Consider the following 13196-nt stretch of genomic DNA (forward strand, 5'->3'; position numbering starts at 1 on the left):
TGTTTTATTCTACTTATTTATTGTAAGCTGTTCCAAGATGTTCTGTAGGGGACGTGACAGAAAAGCTTTTTTTAAATAAATAATCAATCAATCAATCATTCAATCTTAAAAGAGGCAAAGCCCCTAGTACTGGAGCTTTTAAAAAATAATGTGGACTGGTAGGATCCACTTTTAGCCTCCCTTTTTACCTATATTCTCCAGGTATATACCAGAGGATTTCTGGCAGGTGGTCGTAGTCCCATTTTTCAAGATGGACAGAAGGAATGTCCCAGCAAGCAACAGACCAATAGGTCTGCTGAATATTATCAGCAAACCATAAGTTGGTCATCTCCTAGATGAGTAGTGGCAAACCTATGGCACACGTGCCGCAGCGGGCACGCAGAGATGTCTCTGTTGGCCTGTGAGCCAAGTCGCCCCAGCAGCCGAGCATTGGATAACAGCGCACATAGGGGCCATGCGCATGCTCAGAAAGGAGTAGCGGTGCCAGGCGATGATGTCACAAGCCACAACTCATTAGCTGTGACTTGTCTGAGCTTTCGCATGGCCGGCCAGTGCACTGCCAAGGATATATATATATGTTTGTGTCATTGAAAGCTCTGTTATTGTGTTTTTCTTTTAAGACAAAAGGAGTTAATGTATGAATTGTCTTTTCTAAACTAAAATCTCAGTTTTCAGGTTTTATTGCAGTGTTGGCACTTTGCAATAAATAAGTGGGTTTTGGGTTGCAGTTTGGGCACTCGGTCTCTAAAAGGTTCACCATCACTGTCCTAGATAAACTCAAATGCTGGCTTGAAGACAAAAACCTCATTGCAGAAGAGCAAGCTGGATTCAGGGAAGGAAGGTCTATATTAGGTCGTATTATAATCACAGAGCATTTGATTGAAAATATGCAATCAATAGTCAAGGGTCTCTGTATGTGGCTTTTATTGATTTAAAATCCACCTTTGATCCACAGAAGAAGATTGTGGGAAAAATAAGAGGCCATATCTATTGACCACAGGCTACTACTGTTTTTGAAATATGCCTTCTACCCAATACGTCCCTCAAGGTAAGATGCAGTAAGTAAGGGCACCTTTCCAATAAAATTTTAACATCCAAAGGAGTGAAGTAGCGATGTGTTTTAGCACCTTCCCTGTTCACTATTCATCAAGCACAACTTGTTAGACTATTTAAACATTCCTGATTTCCACCCTCCAACATTAGCCAATCATAAGAGACCTCTGCTTTTGTATGCTGATGGCATAGTTATCTTTTTGAGCACCCCTGTGGAACTTAGAAGGGACTTAAGGAAGTTTAGTTATTTTTGTGAGGAGAATCAGCTTGTGTTCAATTACCATAAAGTTGTGCAAAATCTGGGTGCAGAAAGAATAAAAATGGGTGTCCAACAAGTGACAGCCACTGCAATGTGCCACTGGGATACTTTAAAGGGGCCGTCTTTTCAGAGATCATGAAAAGAGAAGAGTTCTGGTCACAGTGCAAGGAGACAAGACAGGTTGCACTAAGAAGTCACCTGGGATACTCAAGGGAGAACCAAAGAAGGGGTAGGGGAATCAATTGTCTGACAGGTGCATAGTGGGCTGCTCCACAAACAACCCGCACTGCATAGCTTATTTACATGTTAGTTTATCATGTTTCACAAACATATTCAAAGTAAGTAAAGCTGTCTTTTTGTACTGAAGAGAGAGTTCAAATGTATGTTGTGCAAGTATGCAGAAAGACAATGAGTTTTATTTAATTCTCTTACTGTACTCATAGAAGGTACTTTGATCCAGCAGAGGCAGGAGATTGTTTTCAGAGATTCCTCCTTCCACGCAGGTTTCCTTATGACTTCCCACACAGTTATGAAAGGCAAAATTTTAGGGGATGATGAGGGGTTCAGTAGAAAGGAAAAATCAGCAGAATTTGCCTCCTCGTCTGCTATTCATAGAAGCTTGTGCTGGATCAAAAATCAGTGAGTAGACTAGTACCACTGGATGTAACACAATGTTTTGTACACATAATACCTACTTGTTTTTAAGTGATACTATTGCCTTGGCATATGAACTGAACAACAAAAGCATTCTATTTCAAAACTAGAAATTTACCTGCTATATAAGTTATCCCATATGTTTTGAGGTAGCATTACTACTAGGTCCTCTATAGAAGTAGCCTTGTGTGGAGGAACTCCTGTGGAAATGAAGAGGTTTCACTTGAATAGTGTTGCCATTCTAAGTATTAACCAAATATTTAAATAAAGCATATATTTCAGTAAGTCTATTTCAGTGGAGTTGAATACAATAAAAAAGTCAACCTCTGACTCTGCAAGTTGAGCAGTTTAAGTCATCTGAAGAAATGTGTGTAATCGCTTTCACTTGCAACTAAATGGGGAAATAATTGCATTTTGAGTTCATATCTAGCATTAGGTCAATAATCTGTCTACAAAATCTTATTCTTTTGTCTTAATTTATGGAATAGTCCTCAAATTTCAGAACATAAACAAAAACAAATTCTGAACAATTACTTGGTTTCAATATGCCCCAACCACAGAGGAAGATCTTTAATTTCCACCGGCCCCACCATGGCTACAGCCCCAGGCCCTTCCAAAATGTTCCAGAAATAGTTTCAACCTTTAGAAAGTTGCAAAAGTCTACTGCCAGAAAAGTGTATTATGTGTAATATAAACTTCCTCATGCCACTTTATTTCAAGCCTCAGAGCCAAACCTGGATACAGTTCATTAGCAACCTTGAACAAATAAGCTATGCAGTGTGAATTATTTGTAGAAAAAATCATAGTGCACCTGAAAGATGCACTGTAGCTTGTTCTCCTCCCCTTCCCTGTGTCTTCCAGCTAGTTTTCCAGTGTCCTTCACACCACATCCTCTTATCTCCCCTCTGCCTTTGATTGCTACCCCTTTTGGTTCACCACTTAATTTTTTTAAATCTTCCAGAGCTTCCAAAAAACTCAATTGGGGTCATATTTCTGTCCTTCCTCCTGAAACTGTATATTTGCATTTGTCATATGTCTTTTTTGAGGGGGGGGGCTTAGTCTTTCATAGGTGTTCAAGTGATATCTGATCTCGGTTATCTGATATGTGTAGTCTTGCCTCGTCAATGGCTTTTAAGTTTCAGTTGTCAAAGGAACCAGTAAAGAGGCATAGGTAACATACATGGAAAATGAGAAGGCAAGACTGCATAAAAGTACTTTGGCCACAATTGCTAGCTCTTAGTTGAAAAGCAAAGAAGAAAAAACCACAAACAGTAAGTGTATCAGAAGGGGTTAATATCATCCATTAGTAATGTAATTCTCCGGCTTTTAAGTGTTGAACTTATATTTCACTATGCCCATCACCTTTTCAGTGCTTTCTAGAGACTCCACTTATGCCACAGAAGGGAAATGGTTAATAATCCCACGTATTTGACAACTTTCCCTTTCACTGCAAATATTGTTACAGTTACTGTGGTTTCCTGACAATTCTAAAAATGCACATTTTGGGTTGAATGGGAAATAGATACCAGTAACAGGGAAATATACTGAAATATAATGGCTGAGAAGCAAATGGAGGCAAAATTTTAATGAAGGTGTACACATTTTTTCTTTCACTGTACTGCTTTTAAATTGGTCCAAATTTCACCTCCATGTACCTATTAAATTTTTGCATATTTTTCAGTCCCAAAAATAGCAAATATTGTCAACAGGTTTAAGAAAAGAAACCTTAGAGGTGGCAAATGAATGTAGCAAAAGGGGTACTAGAACCAGTAGTACTTACACCAGCCTCCCTCACAGGGGCCCATTCAGCCACCTCTTCAGGGTTTACTTAGAACAGTTAGAGATGAAGGATGATAAAAGTAAACTGACAAATAACCAAAGTCAAATAAAACAAGTTTTCAGGGCAAAAAAATGAATTTTCATCTTCACATAATTGTATTCTCACCTCCATGTACGCAAAGGAAATCATTATTTGAAATTGGTCCTGGCTCTGCAAAAGTCCTATATTTATTCAACCACTGTCGGGAAATGTAAAATTGGAGCAGACTTGGTTCCATTACATTAAAGCTTGATACCCTCTGTCTCTCTCTTTTAACTTCTTCATTGCTTTTTCTATTGAAAAGAGGCAATATTAAGGAATGTTAGTACATTCTTCTTAACATTATCAAGAAGCATTCAGATGATTATGATGAAGAAAACAAAACATTTTTATTCAAATGCTTGTTAGAAACTACTTATAACTTTCTTATTCACTTATCTTAAAACACCCAATGCAAAATTCCACAAACACACTGATAATTCTTCAGATTCATACTGCTTTGAGTAACTGCAAGCGAGCAGCTTTATCGAATGATGTCCAATGAAAATTCAAATTTTCACAGTATGACTGCTACAGCTTACTGGAAAGGTCATTCAATTTAAAAAGACAAGACAGAATTCAAATTTTAATTTATTCCAAGTAAAAATATTTATTAATAGTAAGCTATTATTTTGCAAATCTGCATAGAATAACATGGTAACTCATATGTCTGTCTTGCATAAATGGGAATCTATTTTAATTGCATGATCCAAGCTGATACAGCCCTGATACAGATTGTAAATGAATTCAGTTATAATAGGCTACAACTTTATTTATTTATTATATAAGTATGTTTCCCCATAACCCAAGGGCTCTCTGAGTGGCTCTGCAATATATCAGAATATATGCATTTAGCGCCACTATCTTGCTGCCATGTTTTAGAAAAAAAATATTTGGTTCACCATACTAGCTTTTCAAAGTTCAAATTTCTTGGTCCATTTATAGAATTGCTTTGCTTTTTAGACTAGGAAAATAATTTTTTCATCTGATCCAGTTCACATTTGAAGAAAACCTCAGTGATCATGCGGAAAGATAAGTTTAAAGCTACCACAGTAAATCTCCTTGTTCTTCAGTTCCCAACTGCTGAATGGCCAAAATTCCATCTCTTGCAATAATTTTATTTGACTCAAGAATATACCTTTTTTTCTACAGAGAAGCATTTTATATGAAGCCAAGCTTTATGTTTTAGATCACAACTGCAGCTGATCATCTAGCAACTGGAAAACATTAGCCAGTTCTTTTCCACCTCCTACTAAGCCTTATGCAGAACAAATTTAAGAACGTTTTGTACTTAGCTGTTGTTATTAGCTCCTAACAAGAAGAATCCTTTCTGTTCACAAGAAGCATTTAATCCAACAGAGGGATCACACAGGCATATGGGAAAGTGGGAGGTGACACTTGGTGATTCCTCCCCTTTGCTCAACTGCTTATTGCCTTCAAAACTTCTCCACTGATGGATCCCCAACCCAGCAGGGCAGATTTTTGGAAGACACAAGCAGCTGTAGGGAACTGGCAAAAGTTGTCATCTTCCTCCCCTTTCTGTTGGGGGGAAACTTCTGCCAGAAAGAGTAAAGTCTGTATCCAGCCCATGATTCCCCAATTTCTTCATCTTGATTTCTCACCTGTAGAAAAGAACATAAGCTTCTGCATTTTGAACAGTTGATTCTGTTACTTCCGTGACACTCTGATCGTCAAACTCATACCAACGATTATTTAAGTTGTTCCGGCAGTAAGCTATATAGTGTCCATCTAAACACAAGGACAATTAGAAAATGTTCAGCCCAAGAGCTACAAGCCAAGGAGTTTCTAATATATTTTAATATAACCCCTGCATTCCACAACAGTTACATAAAATCCTGGACCATGCAACAACTTGAAAGAAAACTCACTGATAGCTGTTCCATGGTGGCAGATGACTGATAAGAGATCATACATCATTATTTGAGCTGGACTGTCCTTAGCAAGAAAAGGTTGTAGATCAAGTCCTTCCAAGGGAAAGGATACATGAGTCCCAATTTTTGTGGAAAACATAAGATCATGTCTGAATCGTTTGAGATGAATACATAAAATCTGTAAAGAAGAATTGACAGGATCACTTGAAAATTGTTTACCTCTCATTTGAGTGTTCCATTACAAAGCAATTTTAGTGTAATTGTAATTTCTTCCTTATTAAACTGCTATTAAACCTTCTTCCACCTTCTCATTACAAACTGTGATTCTCATGGGGCTGTTTATGAAAGAAGCTCTTTATTCTGCAATAGATGGAGAATCATCTAGGAAATATCAGAACTGCTTAAAACATGCTTTGGGGGGGATAGATGCACACTGTTACAGGAAAACTGCACATATCTTTCATTTATGCTTTTTGTTCTATATTTGTACTTTTCTGTTACATATTCATGGAGGAAACTGCAGTTGGTGTGATCTTGGGAAATGGAAGTATGCACTTTTCAATTTTTAAACTAATGTATCTGTGTTTTTATCTGTAAAAAATGTGCAAAATCCCAACAATCAGTCCAAAACAGTATCAGATTGAGTTTTCAATGCTGTGAAAAGTAGTCAAATTCAATTAAGTAATTATTTATATTATCAGTAATATTTCTTTGCAATCTACTGCTGTTATCCTCAGAAGCTAAATAGTGAATGTCCAGTATAAAGGTGGGTTTCCACGACACTTTTGTGGTTTATAACCCACCCATATGGCCATTTAGCTTAGGCCTCCTAATTTACCTAACAGATGATCAGGCATAGCTGGGGTTCCAAACAACCTTGTAGGCCCAAGTGGCTTATGCAATCATGTGACCTAATCATTGACGGTTATTTAGCCAGAAAAGCATATTGCTTACCTGTAACTGATGTTCTTCAAGTGGCCATCTGTGCAGTCACACATATGGGTGCTGCGCCTGCGCAGTGCCTTTGGCCGGAAGATTACAAGCTAACAGTTTTTGGCAGAAAGCTCCCCTCCCCCTCCCCCATGGCCTATAAAGAGCAGAGCGTCCGCCATTTTGTTCAGTCTTTGACAACTGAACATACGCCCCCGTGTGGAAAAAATATTCCTACTGTAAAACGATATCGGTACCCAGAAAAAGGGGAACGTTCAGTACCGACGAAAAATATCCACTCACTGACACTGAGCGGGGCCGGCGGGTGGGTTGTGTGACTGCACAGATGGCCACTCAAAGAACATCAGTTACGGGTAAGCAACCTCCTTTTCTTCATCATGGCCTCTGTGCATCACACATATGGGTAGATTAACAAGCTTACCATATTGGAGGAGGGGAGGTGTCCTCAACGAAGAACAGATGAAAGAACAGCTCTGCTGAAGGAGCAATCTTGTCAAGCCCGAACGTCTAAACGATAATGTTTGGCGAAAGTGGAAGGGTTCGCCCAAGTAGCAGCCCGACATACATCGTCAATCGGTACTCCTGATGCGAAGGCAGAGGAGGTAGCAACAGCCCTAGTCGAATGGCTACGAGGAGCTGTGGGTAAGTCAATCTTAGCCAGTTGATAGGATAAAGTGATAGTATGGACTATCCACTTAGAAAGTCTTTGCGGAGTGACAAGAGCGCCCTGATCTCTGGCAGCATATTTAACGAAAAGTCTATTTGAACGCCAAATAGATTCCATCCTAGATCTGTAGAAGGCTAAACAGCGCTGAACGTCAAGTGAGTGCAATGATCTCTCTAGGGGAGTCGACGGAGATGGAAAGAAGGCTGGCAAATCGATATCTTGTCCCATATGAAAAGGAGTGGACACCTTTGGGAGAAAAGATGGATCGAGCCGCAGGACGACCTTTTCTCTATGAAAGTTGAGGTAAGGTGGGTCTACGCGGAGAGCGCAGGGCTCACCGGCCCTTTGGGCTGAGGTAACCGCTACTAGAAATGCTGTCTTCCACGAAACAAGACGTAAATCGACTGTTGCTAACAGTTCAAAAGGAGCTCTTGTAAGCGCTTGCAAACAACAGAGAGACTCCAGGTAGGCATTACTGGCCTGATCGATGGATTCAGATTATAAAGTCCCTTCAGGAACCTTTTAATAGCAGGTTGAGAAAAGATGGACACTCCATCTAGCATGCCACGATGATAGGCGATTGCCTCTGTATACACCTTAACTGAAGATGGTTTCAGTCCAGAGTGGTGTAGTTCTAAGAGGAACTGGAGAATTTGGTGTCTCAATGATGTAAGTGGAGAGAATGAACGAGACTCGGCAAAGGTAGAAAATCTTCTCCATTTAGCCGCATAAGACTTCTGTGTGGAAGGCTTTAGAGCAGAATCCAAGATGTATTGAATGTCCGGATGAAAGGTTGGCAGATTCGATGGAGCAATAGTTGGGTCCGACAGTGCTGAAGCAGCGCCGACTCCAGCGGATTTGAAGGTTGCAAATGTAGCGGATTCGAAGGTAGGATTCGAACCACTTGAAGTAGTCGACGGTATAAGTCAGTTATCGGATTCGCCACGCTGTTAGTTTCAACGATAGTATATCTGGGTGACAAAGTGCACCGTCCTGCTGGGTTATGAGGTAAGGAAGCGGTGAAAGATGAAGGTATTACCCGTGAGAAATGTCCAGTAATGTGGGGAACCAAGGTTGGCGTGGCCACCAAGGAGTAATTAGTATCCCCGTGGCCCGATCGCATACAATCTTCGCTATGACTCTCATTACCAGAGGAATCAGTGGGAAGGCGTAAAAATTCAGGTTGTTCCATGGGATCATGAAGCCATCCCCTAGGGATTCACACCCGATTCCCGCTCTCGAACAGAAAGTCGCACACACCTTGTTCTGTTGGGTGGCGAACAAGTCCACGTCGGGAAACCCCCAGCGATGAAAAAGGTCCTCGCGTGTCTGGAGATCTAGTTCCCATTCGTGAGAGATGAGCATGCACCTGCTGAGAAGGTCCGCTTCCACATTGTCCGTACCGGCCAGATGGACTGCTATCATCGTAATGTCTTTCGAAATGCACCAGTTCCAGATCTGCATAGAAAGTCTGGCCAGGGTCGGAGATTTCGTCACACCTTGTTTGTTCAGATAAAAAATGGTGGCTATGTTGTCTGACATCATCTGAACGACCCGATGTTGAAGAACATCTTCGAAAGGGCGTAGGGCTTTGAATACGGCCAACAGTTCCAGGAAGTTGATATGATTCGTGGATTCCCGACAAGTCCACGTGCCCTGAGTATACAGGCCGGTAGCATACCGCTCCCCAACCCAGAAGAGACGCTGCAGAGGACGAAGTCGCAGTCTGGCGTGTGGTACCACAGCAACAGCAGAAGCCATATGTCCTAGAAGCCTCTGGATGGACTTCACTGGAACCAATCTGCCTCGTCGCATTCGACGGACATGGCCAGCGAGAGTCAGTTGTCTGTCCCAAGGGAGGAATGCCTTTTCCAACGTCTAATCCAAGTGGGCTCCAATGAATGTAAGCCTCTGTACCGGAAGGAGAGAAGATTTCTCAATATTAATGCATAGGCCCAGATCGTCCAATAAGGCACAGGTAATACGGATAGAAGTGAGGAGCGCTTCCCTGGACCTGGAGACCAGGAGCCAGTCATCAAGGTAAGGATAAACTTGTATGCCCTGGAGGCGTAGGTAAGCACAGACAGGGGCCATGCATTTAGTGAACACTCTCGGAGCGGTGGCCAAACCGAAGGGTAGAACCATGAATTCGTAGAAATTTGAGGCAACAGCAAAGCGAAGGAAATGCCTATATTTGGGATGGATCGCAATATGGAAAGAGGCGTCCTTCAGATCCAATGAGGCGAACCAATCCTCTCTCCTTAGCAGCGGCAAAATATTTTGGAGGGTGGTCATTCGAAACTTCCTTGTCACGATGAATCAATTCAAACTACGTAAGTCTAAAATCGGATGTAGGCCACCATCCCGTTTGGGAACTGTAAAATATCTAGAATAGAATCCATGAAGTCCATCATATTGAGTTAGTTGACGAATCGCTCCTTTACGAAGAAGTTGTTGTATTTCATCGAGCGATACCAGCGAGCGTGATGTTAACCGGATCGGACTCGATGGAGGGACGGTGTCGAATTCTATCCTATAGCCGTGCTGTATGATGGACAATACCCACCGATCAGATGTGATGGACTCCCAAATGGGGAGTCAGCTTCACAGCCGGTCCCCAGGTGAGAGGGGAGTGGGTATGGGATAGGTTAGAGGAATAGTTCACCAGTCCCGTCAATGCTGCCTCCTGTCGTCATATCGGCAGCGACCCTGTTGGTAGCGTTGTTGGGGCTGTTGTTGGCGGCGTTGTTGTTGTTGCTGCTGCCTGTGCGGAGGCTGTTGCCTAGGATGGTAAGGCTGTCTGTATGGTGGACGGGTCCATGCCCACTTACGCCTCAGTTGCGACTGGAGCTCCATCCGTCGGGCCATCATGTGGGACTCATGAAGTTTTTTGAGTTTGTGATCCATCTTTGAGTGGAAAAGCCCGGACCCATCAAAGGGCATTTCCTCGATTCAGCGCTTGGTCTCTTCAGGGAAGTTGGCGCTCCTTAGCCACGCATGCCTGCAAAGGGAGACAGCACCGACCAAGGCCCTTGAGTTGGTGTCCACATAGTGCCTGGCTGTGGACAGCTGTTGGACTGCGACGTGCATCGCCTCCTTAATTAGCACCTTGGCCAGGTCGCTCTGGTGGTCTGGGAGGGCCGAGACAACATTGTGGGGGCGTCGCATTATATAATACTGGTATCTCGCCAATGTTGCCTCGTAGTTCGAGATACACAGTCCCAAGCCTGAAGCTGCATAGACCCTCCTGGCCAGGGAGTCGATCTTACGATCCTCCTTATCTCGCCTCCCTACCCTGGGAGGACTCCACCACGACCGAGTTCAGCTTGGGGTGGCGGAGGAGGAATGGAATGTCCTCCTCCCAAACCCGGTACATGGCTTCGTACCTCCGTGATGTGGGTTGAGGGTGAGAGGGCAAGTCCCAGGGCTGCATCATCGCCTGCCGTAGGGTGGTGATCAAGGGCAGGACGACGGAGGTGGAATGCTCCCCGCGGACGACATCATAAATTTTATCCGTCAATGGCCCCAGGCGCTGGATGGCATCAATATCCAGAGACTGGACGAGCCTGGACATCAGGTCACCACGACGGCGGGAGAGGTGGAATCGACGTCTGAGTTGGCAGAGTCCGCGCCATAATACGGAGGAGCCGAAGAAGAGGACTCCACCAGCGAGACAGACCAGCTGCTTTCATCCCGGGAAACCGGGGATGCGCGCCTCAGATCCAGTGGCAGCGGGCGATCGCGAGAGCGTGGTGGGGATCGATCTCTCGGTGCGGGATAGTACCCGGTAGAGTATGGCTCGCCCCAAGATGGATAATAGGAGCGACGCCATTCCTCGGATTGCTGTTCCCTGGAGCGACTCCTGAGGGCCCTAGGTGGGGATCCGACCACATCTGCCTCCATTGTGGCCATGGGCATAGGCGTGGGCAACCTAACCCTGTGGGGAGAGTCTTGAATTTCCCCATCAGAAATCGACCCCCGCTAAAGAGGTGGAAGCGGCTCAATGGGGGGGTTGGCCACACGCCGAGGGGACCCTTGAGGGGTGACCCTCATAGCTGCCTGGAGTACCGGCTCGGATGGGGTCGGTACGGTAGCTGCTGCTGGTACCGACGCGGCCTTCGAACCCGAGTCACGGTGCTGTGGCCGCTCCGGATCCTTTGCCTTCTGGGTCGGTTTAGAAGGCTTCTCCTTCCTGGCCTTCTTTGCTGATTTATCAGCATCAGCATGTTTGCGCTTCTCGTGTTTCTTCTTGGGAGAAGCAGGTGGGGCCCTCAGGGCAGAGGCACTTTCATCCGAAGGGCGTGAGGGCGGGACCACTGTAGCCGGGCCAGGCTTCGGAGCAACGACGAGTGGGTCGGACTGCATAAGAGCCCGATCCCACAGGAGCCTCTGGAGGCGGTTCTCCCGATTTTTCCTGGCCTGCTTAGAGAAGGCCAGGCAGTGGGAGCACTTGTCGGTCCTATGCCCCTCCCCCAAGCAGAGGAGGCATAGGTCGTGCGGGTCAGATGGAGACATCTTTGATCCGCATTCCGCGCATTTGCGGAAAGCCACTCGCTGCGCCATCGCAAGAAGAGGAAAAGAGAAGACAGTGCAGAGGGTAAGAATATATTTTTGTTTTTTGTTTTGTTTTTTGTTTTTAATAGAAGAAGGTAGAACGAGATGACAGAACTATAGAACTAACAGGAACTAACAAGAACTATAGAGATAACAAGAGCTAACGAGTATAAAAACTGGGAGCTTAATAAGGAGAAGAAATAGGCCACGAGTAACGGTCAGAGCGATAGTTGAAAGCGGCACGAGGCACAGCGAACGGCAGTCACAAAGACTGAAAAAAATGGCGGACGCTCCACTCTTTATAGGCCATGGGGGAGGGGGAGCGGAGCTTTCCCGCCAAAAATCGTTAGCTTGTAATCTTCCGGCCAAAGGCACTGTGCAGGCGCAGCACCCATATGTGTGATGCACAGAGGCCACAACAAAGAAATGTTCCCCACTATATTTAAGGATAACATCACATGTATGTGTTCATTTCTCAAAGTTTAAATAATGAAGGGATAATTAGCATGCATATAACCACCACAGGGCTTTCATGTAACTCCACATCAAATGCTATAGTTCTCAGACAGCTGAATATCATATATGAAGGATACATAACTGCACAACCTTCAAACAGAATTGAATCCAATGTTGCAACTATAATGGTATATATAAAGAATTGTTTCTCATTTATTTTAGGTGTATCTCATGTTAAAGATTTTACTGAAGAAGTGAGCAAATGCAATTGGATGCAAGCGCATTTCAGGACATCAGCGATGCAGTTATAATTTATTTGCATTGATCTATTGTGTGAAATCAACATTGTCACCTACCTACATTGTTCGTTTTACATATATGTTAAAAACATAGAATACCTCAGGGAAGTGTTGAACTTTGCAGAATTTTACTCCATTCCTTAACCTAAAACAAAGTTAACATTTAGCAAAGCATTAAAAAGGATCTATGCAAACATTAAAAATAATGAAATTTTGTGTAGCATACAATGTCCTGACAATTTCAGAAATGCTGACTAGAAACAAAGATATTCTTTTTCAAAGAGATTCATGGGGTTGCGAAAGATCAGGACCGTCACACACAAAGCAAGAACATCCATATATTTCCTCCATATACTGCATACAGGCAATCAGCTCATGCAGTATAAGCAATCTATTAAACCATTCATTATGTACAACCAAAGCAGTCAGCATATATAGAAAAAGGCAGCCATTTCTTCCATTTCTTAATTATTCTGAAAATCTGTACTGAATACATGTCTGCTAGAGCATAGCTATTGATGCAGAAATCACAAAGTGTCTTCAGTCCAAGCCA

The 13196-nt window shown here is 43.4% G+C and overlaps 1 protein-coding gene and 1 long non-coding RNA gene across 7 annotated transcripts in view; one reads left to right on the forward strand and one right to left on the reverse strand.

The window, feature by feature from the left end:
* Window positions 1-4049, forward strand: part of LOC123024524 — a 31018-nt gene extending 26969 nt beyond the window's left edge. Inside the window, exon 2 of the long non-coding RNA XR_006414939.1 lies at window positions 956-4049. This is a non-coding gene — a long non-coding RNA (uncharacterized LOC123024524). The remainder of the gene's footprint in view (window positions 1-955) is intronic.
* USP33 (ubiquitin specific peptidase 33) overlaps window positions 1-13196 on the reverse strand; it is a 63900-nt gene that overhangs the window by 19502 nt on the left and 31202 nt on the right. For 4 of the 6 annotated variants that reach the window (XM_044432309.1, XM_044432308.1, XM_044432311.1 and 1 more), the window contains exons 16-20: window positions 12743-12788; window positions 5714-5894; window positions 5447-5573; window positions 3912-4078; window positions 2085-2166 (exon numbers count right to left, since the gene is read on the reverse strand). In XM_044432309.1, the coding sequence (XP_044288244.1) occupies window positions 2085-2166; window positions 3912-4078; window positions 5447-5573; window positions 5714-5894; window positions 12743-12788 (603 nt within the window). Of the gene's footprint in view, window positions 1-1838; window positions 1937-2084; window positions 2167-3911; window positions 4079-5446; window positions 5574-5713; window positions 5895-12742; window positions 12789-13196 lie in introns of those variants that run through there. The other 2 variants (XM_044432313.1, XM_044432314.1) reach the window with 2 other exon arrangements.

This window comes from Varanus komodoensis, unplaced genomic scaffold (assembly GCF_004798865.1).
Source record: "Varanus komodoensis strain SLA01 unplaced genomic scaffold, ASM479886v1 scaffold24, whole genome shotgun sequence".
NCBI classification, from domain to species: Eukaryota; Metazoa; Chordata; class Lepidosauria; order Squamata; family Varanidae; genus Varanus; species Varanus komodoensis.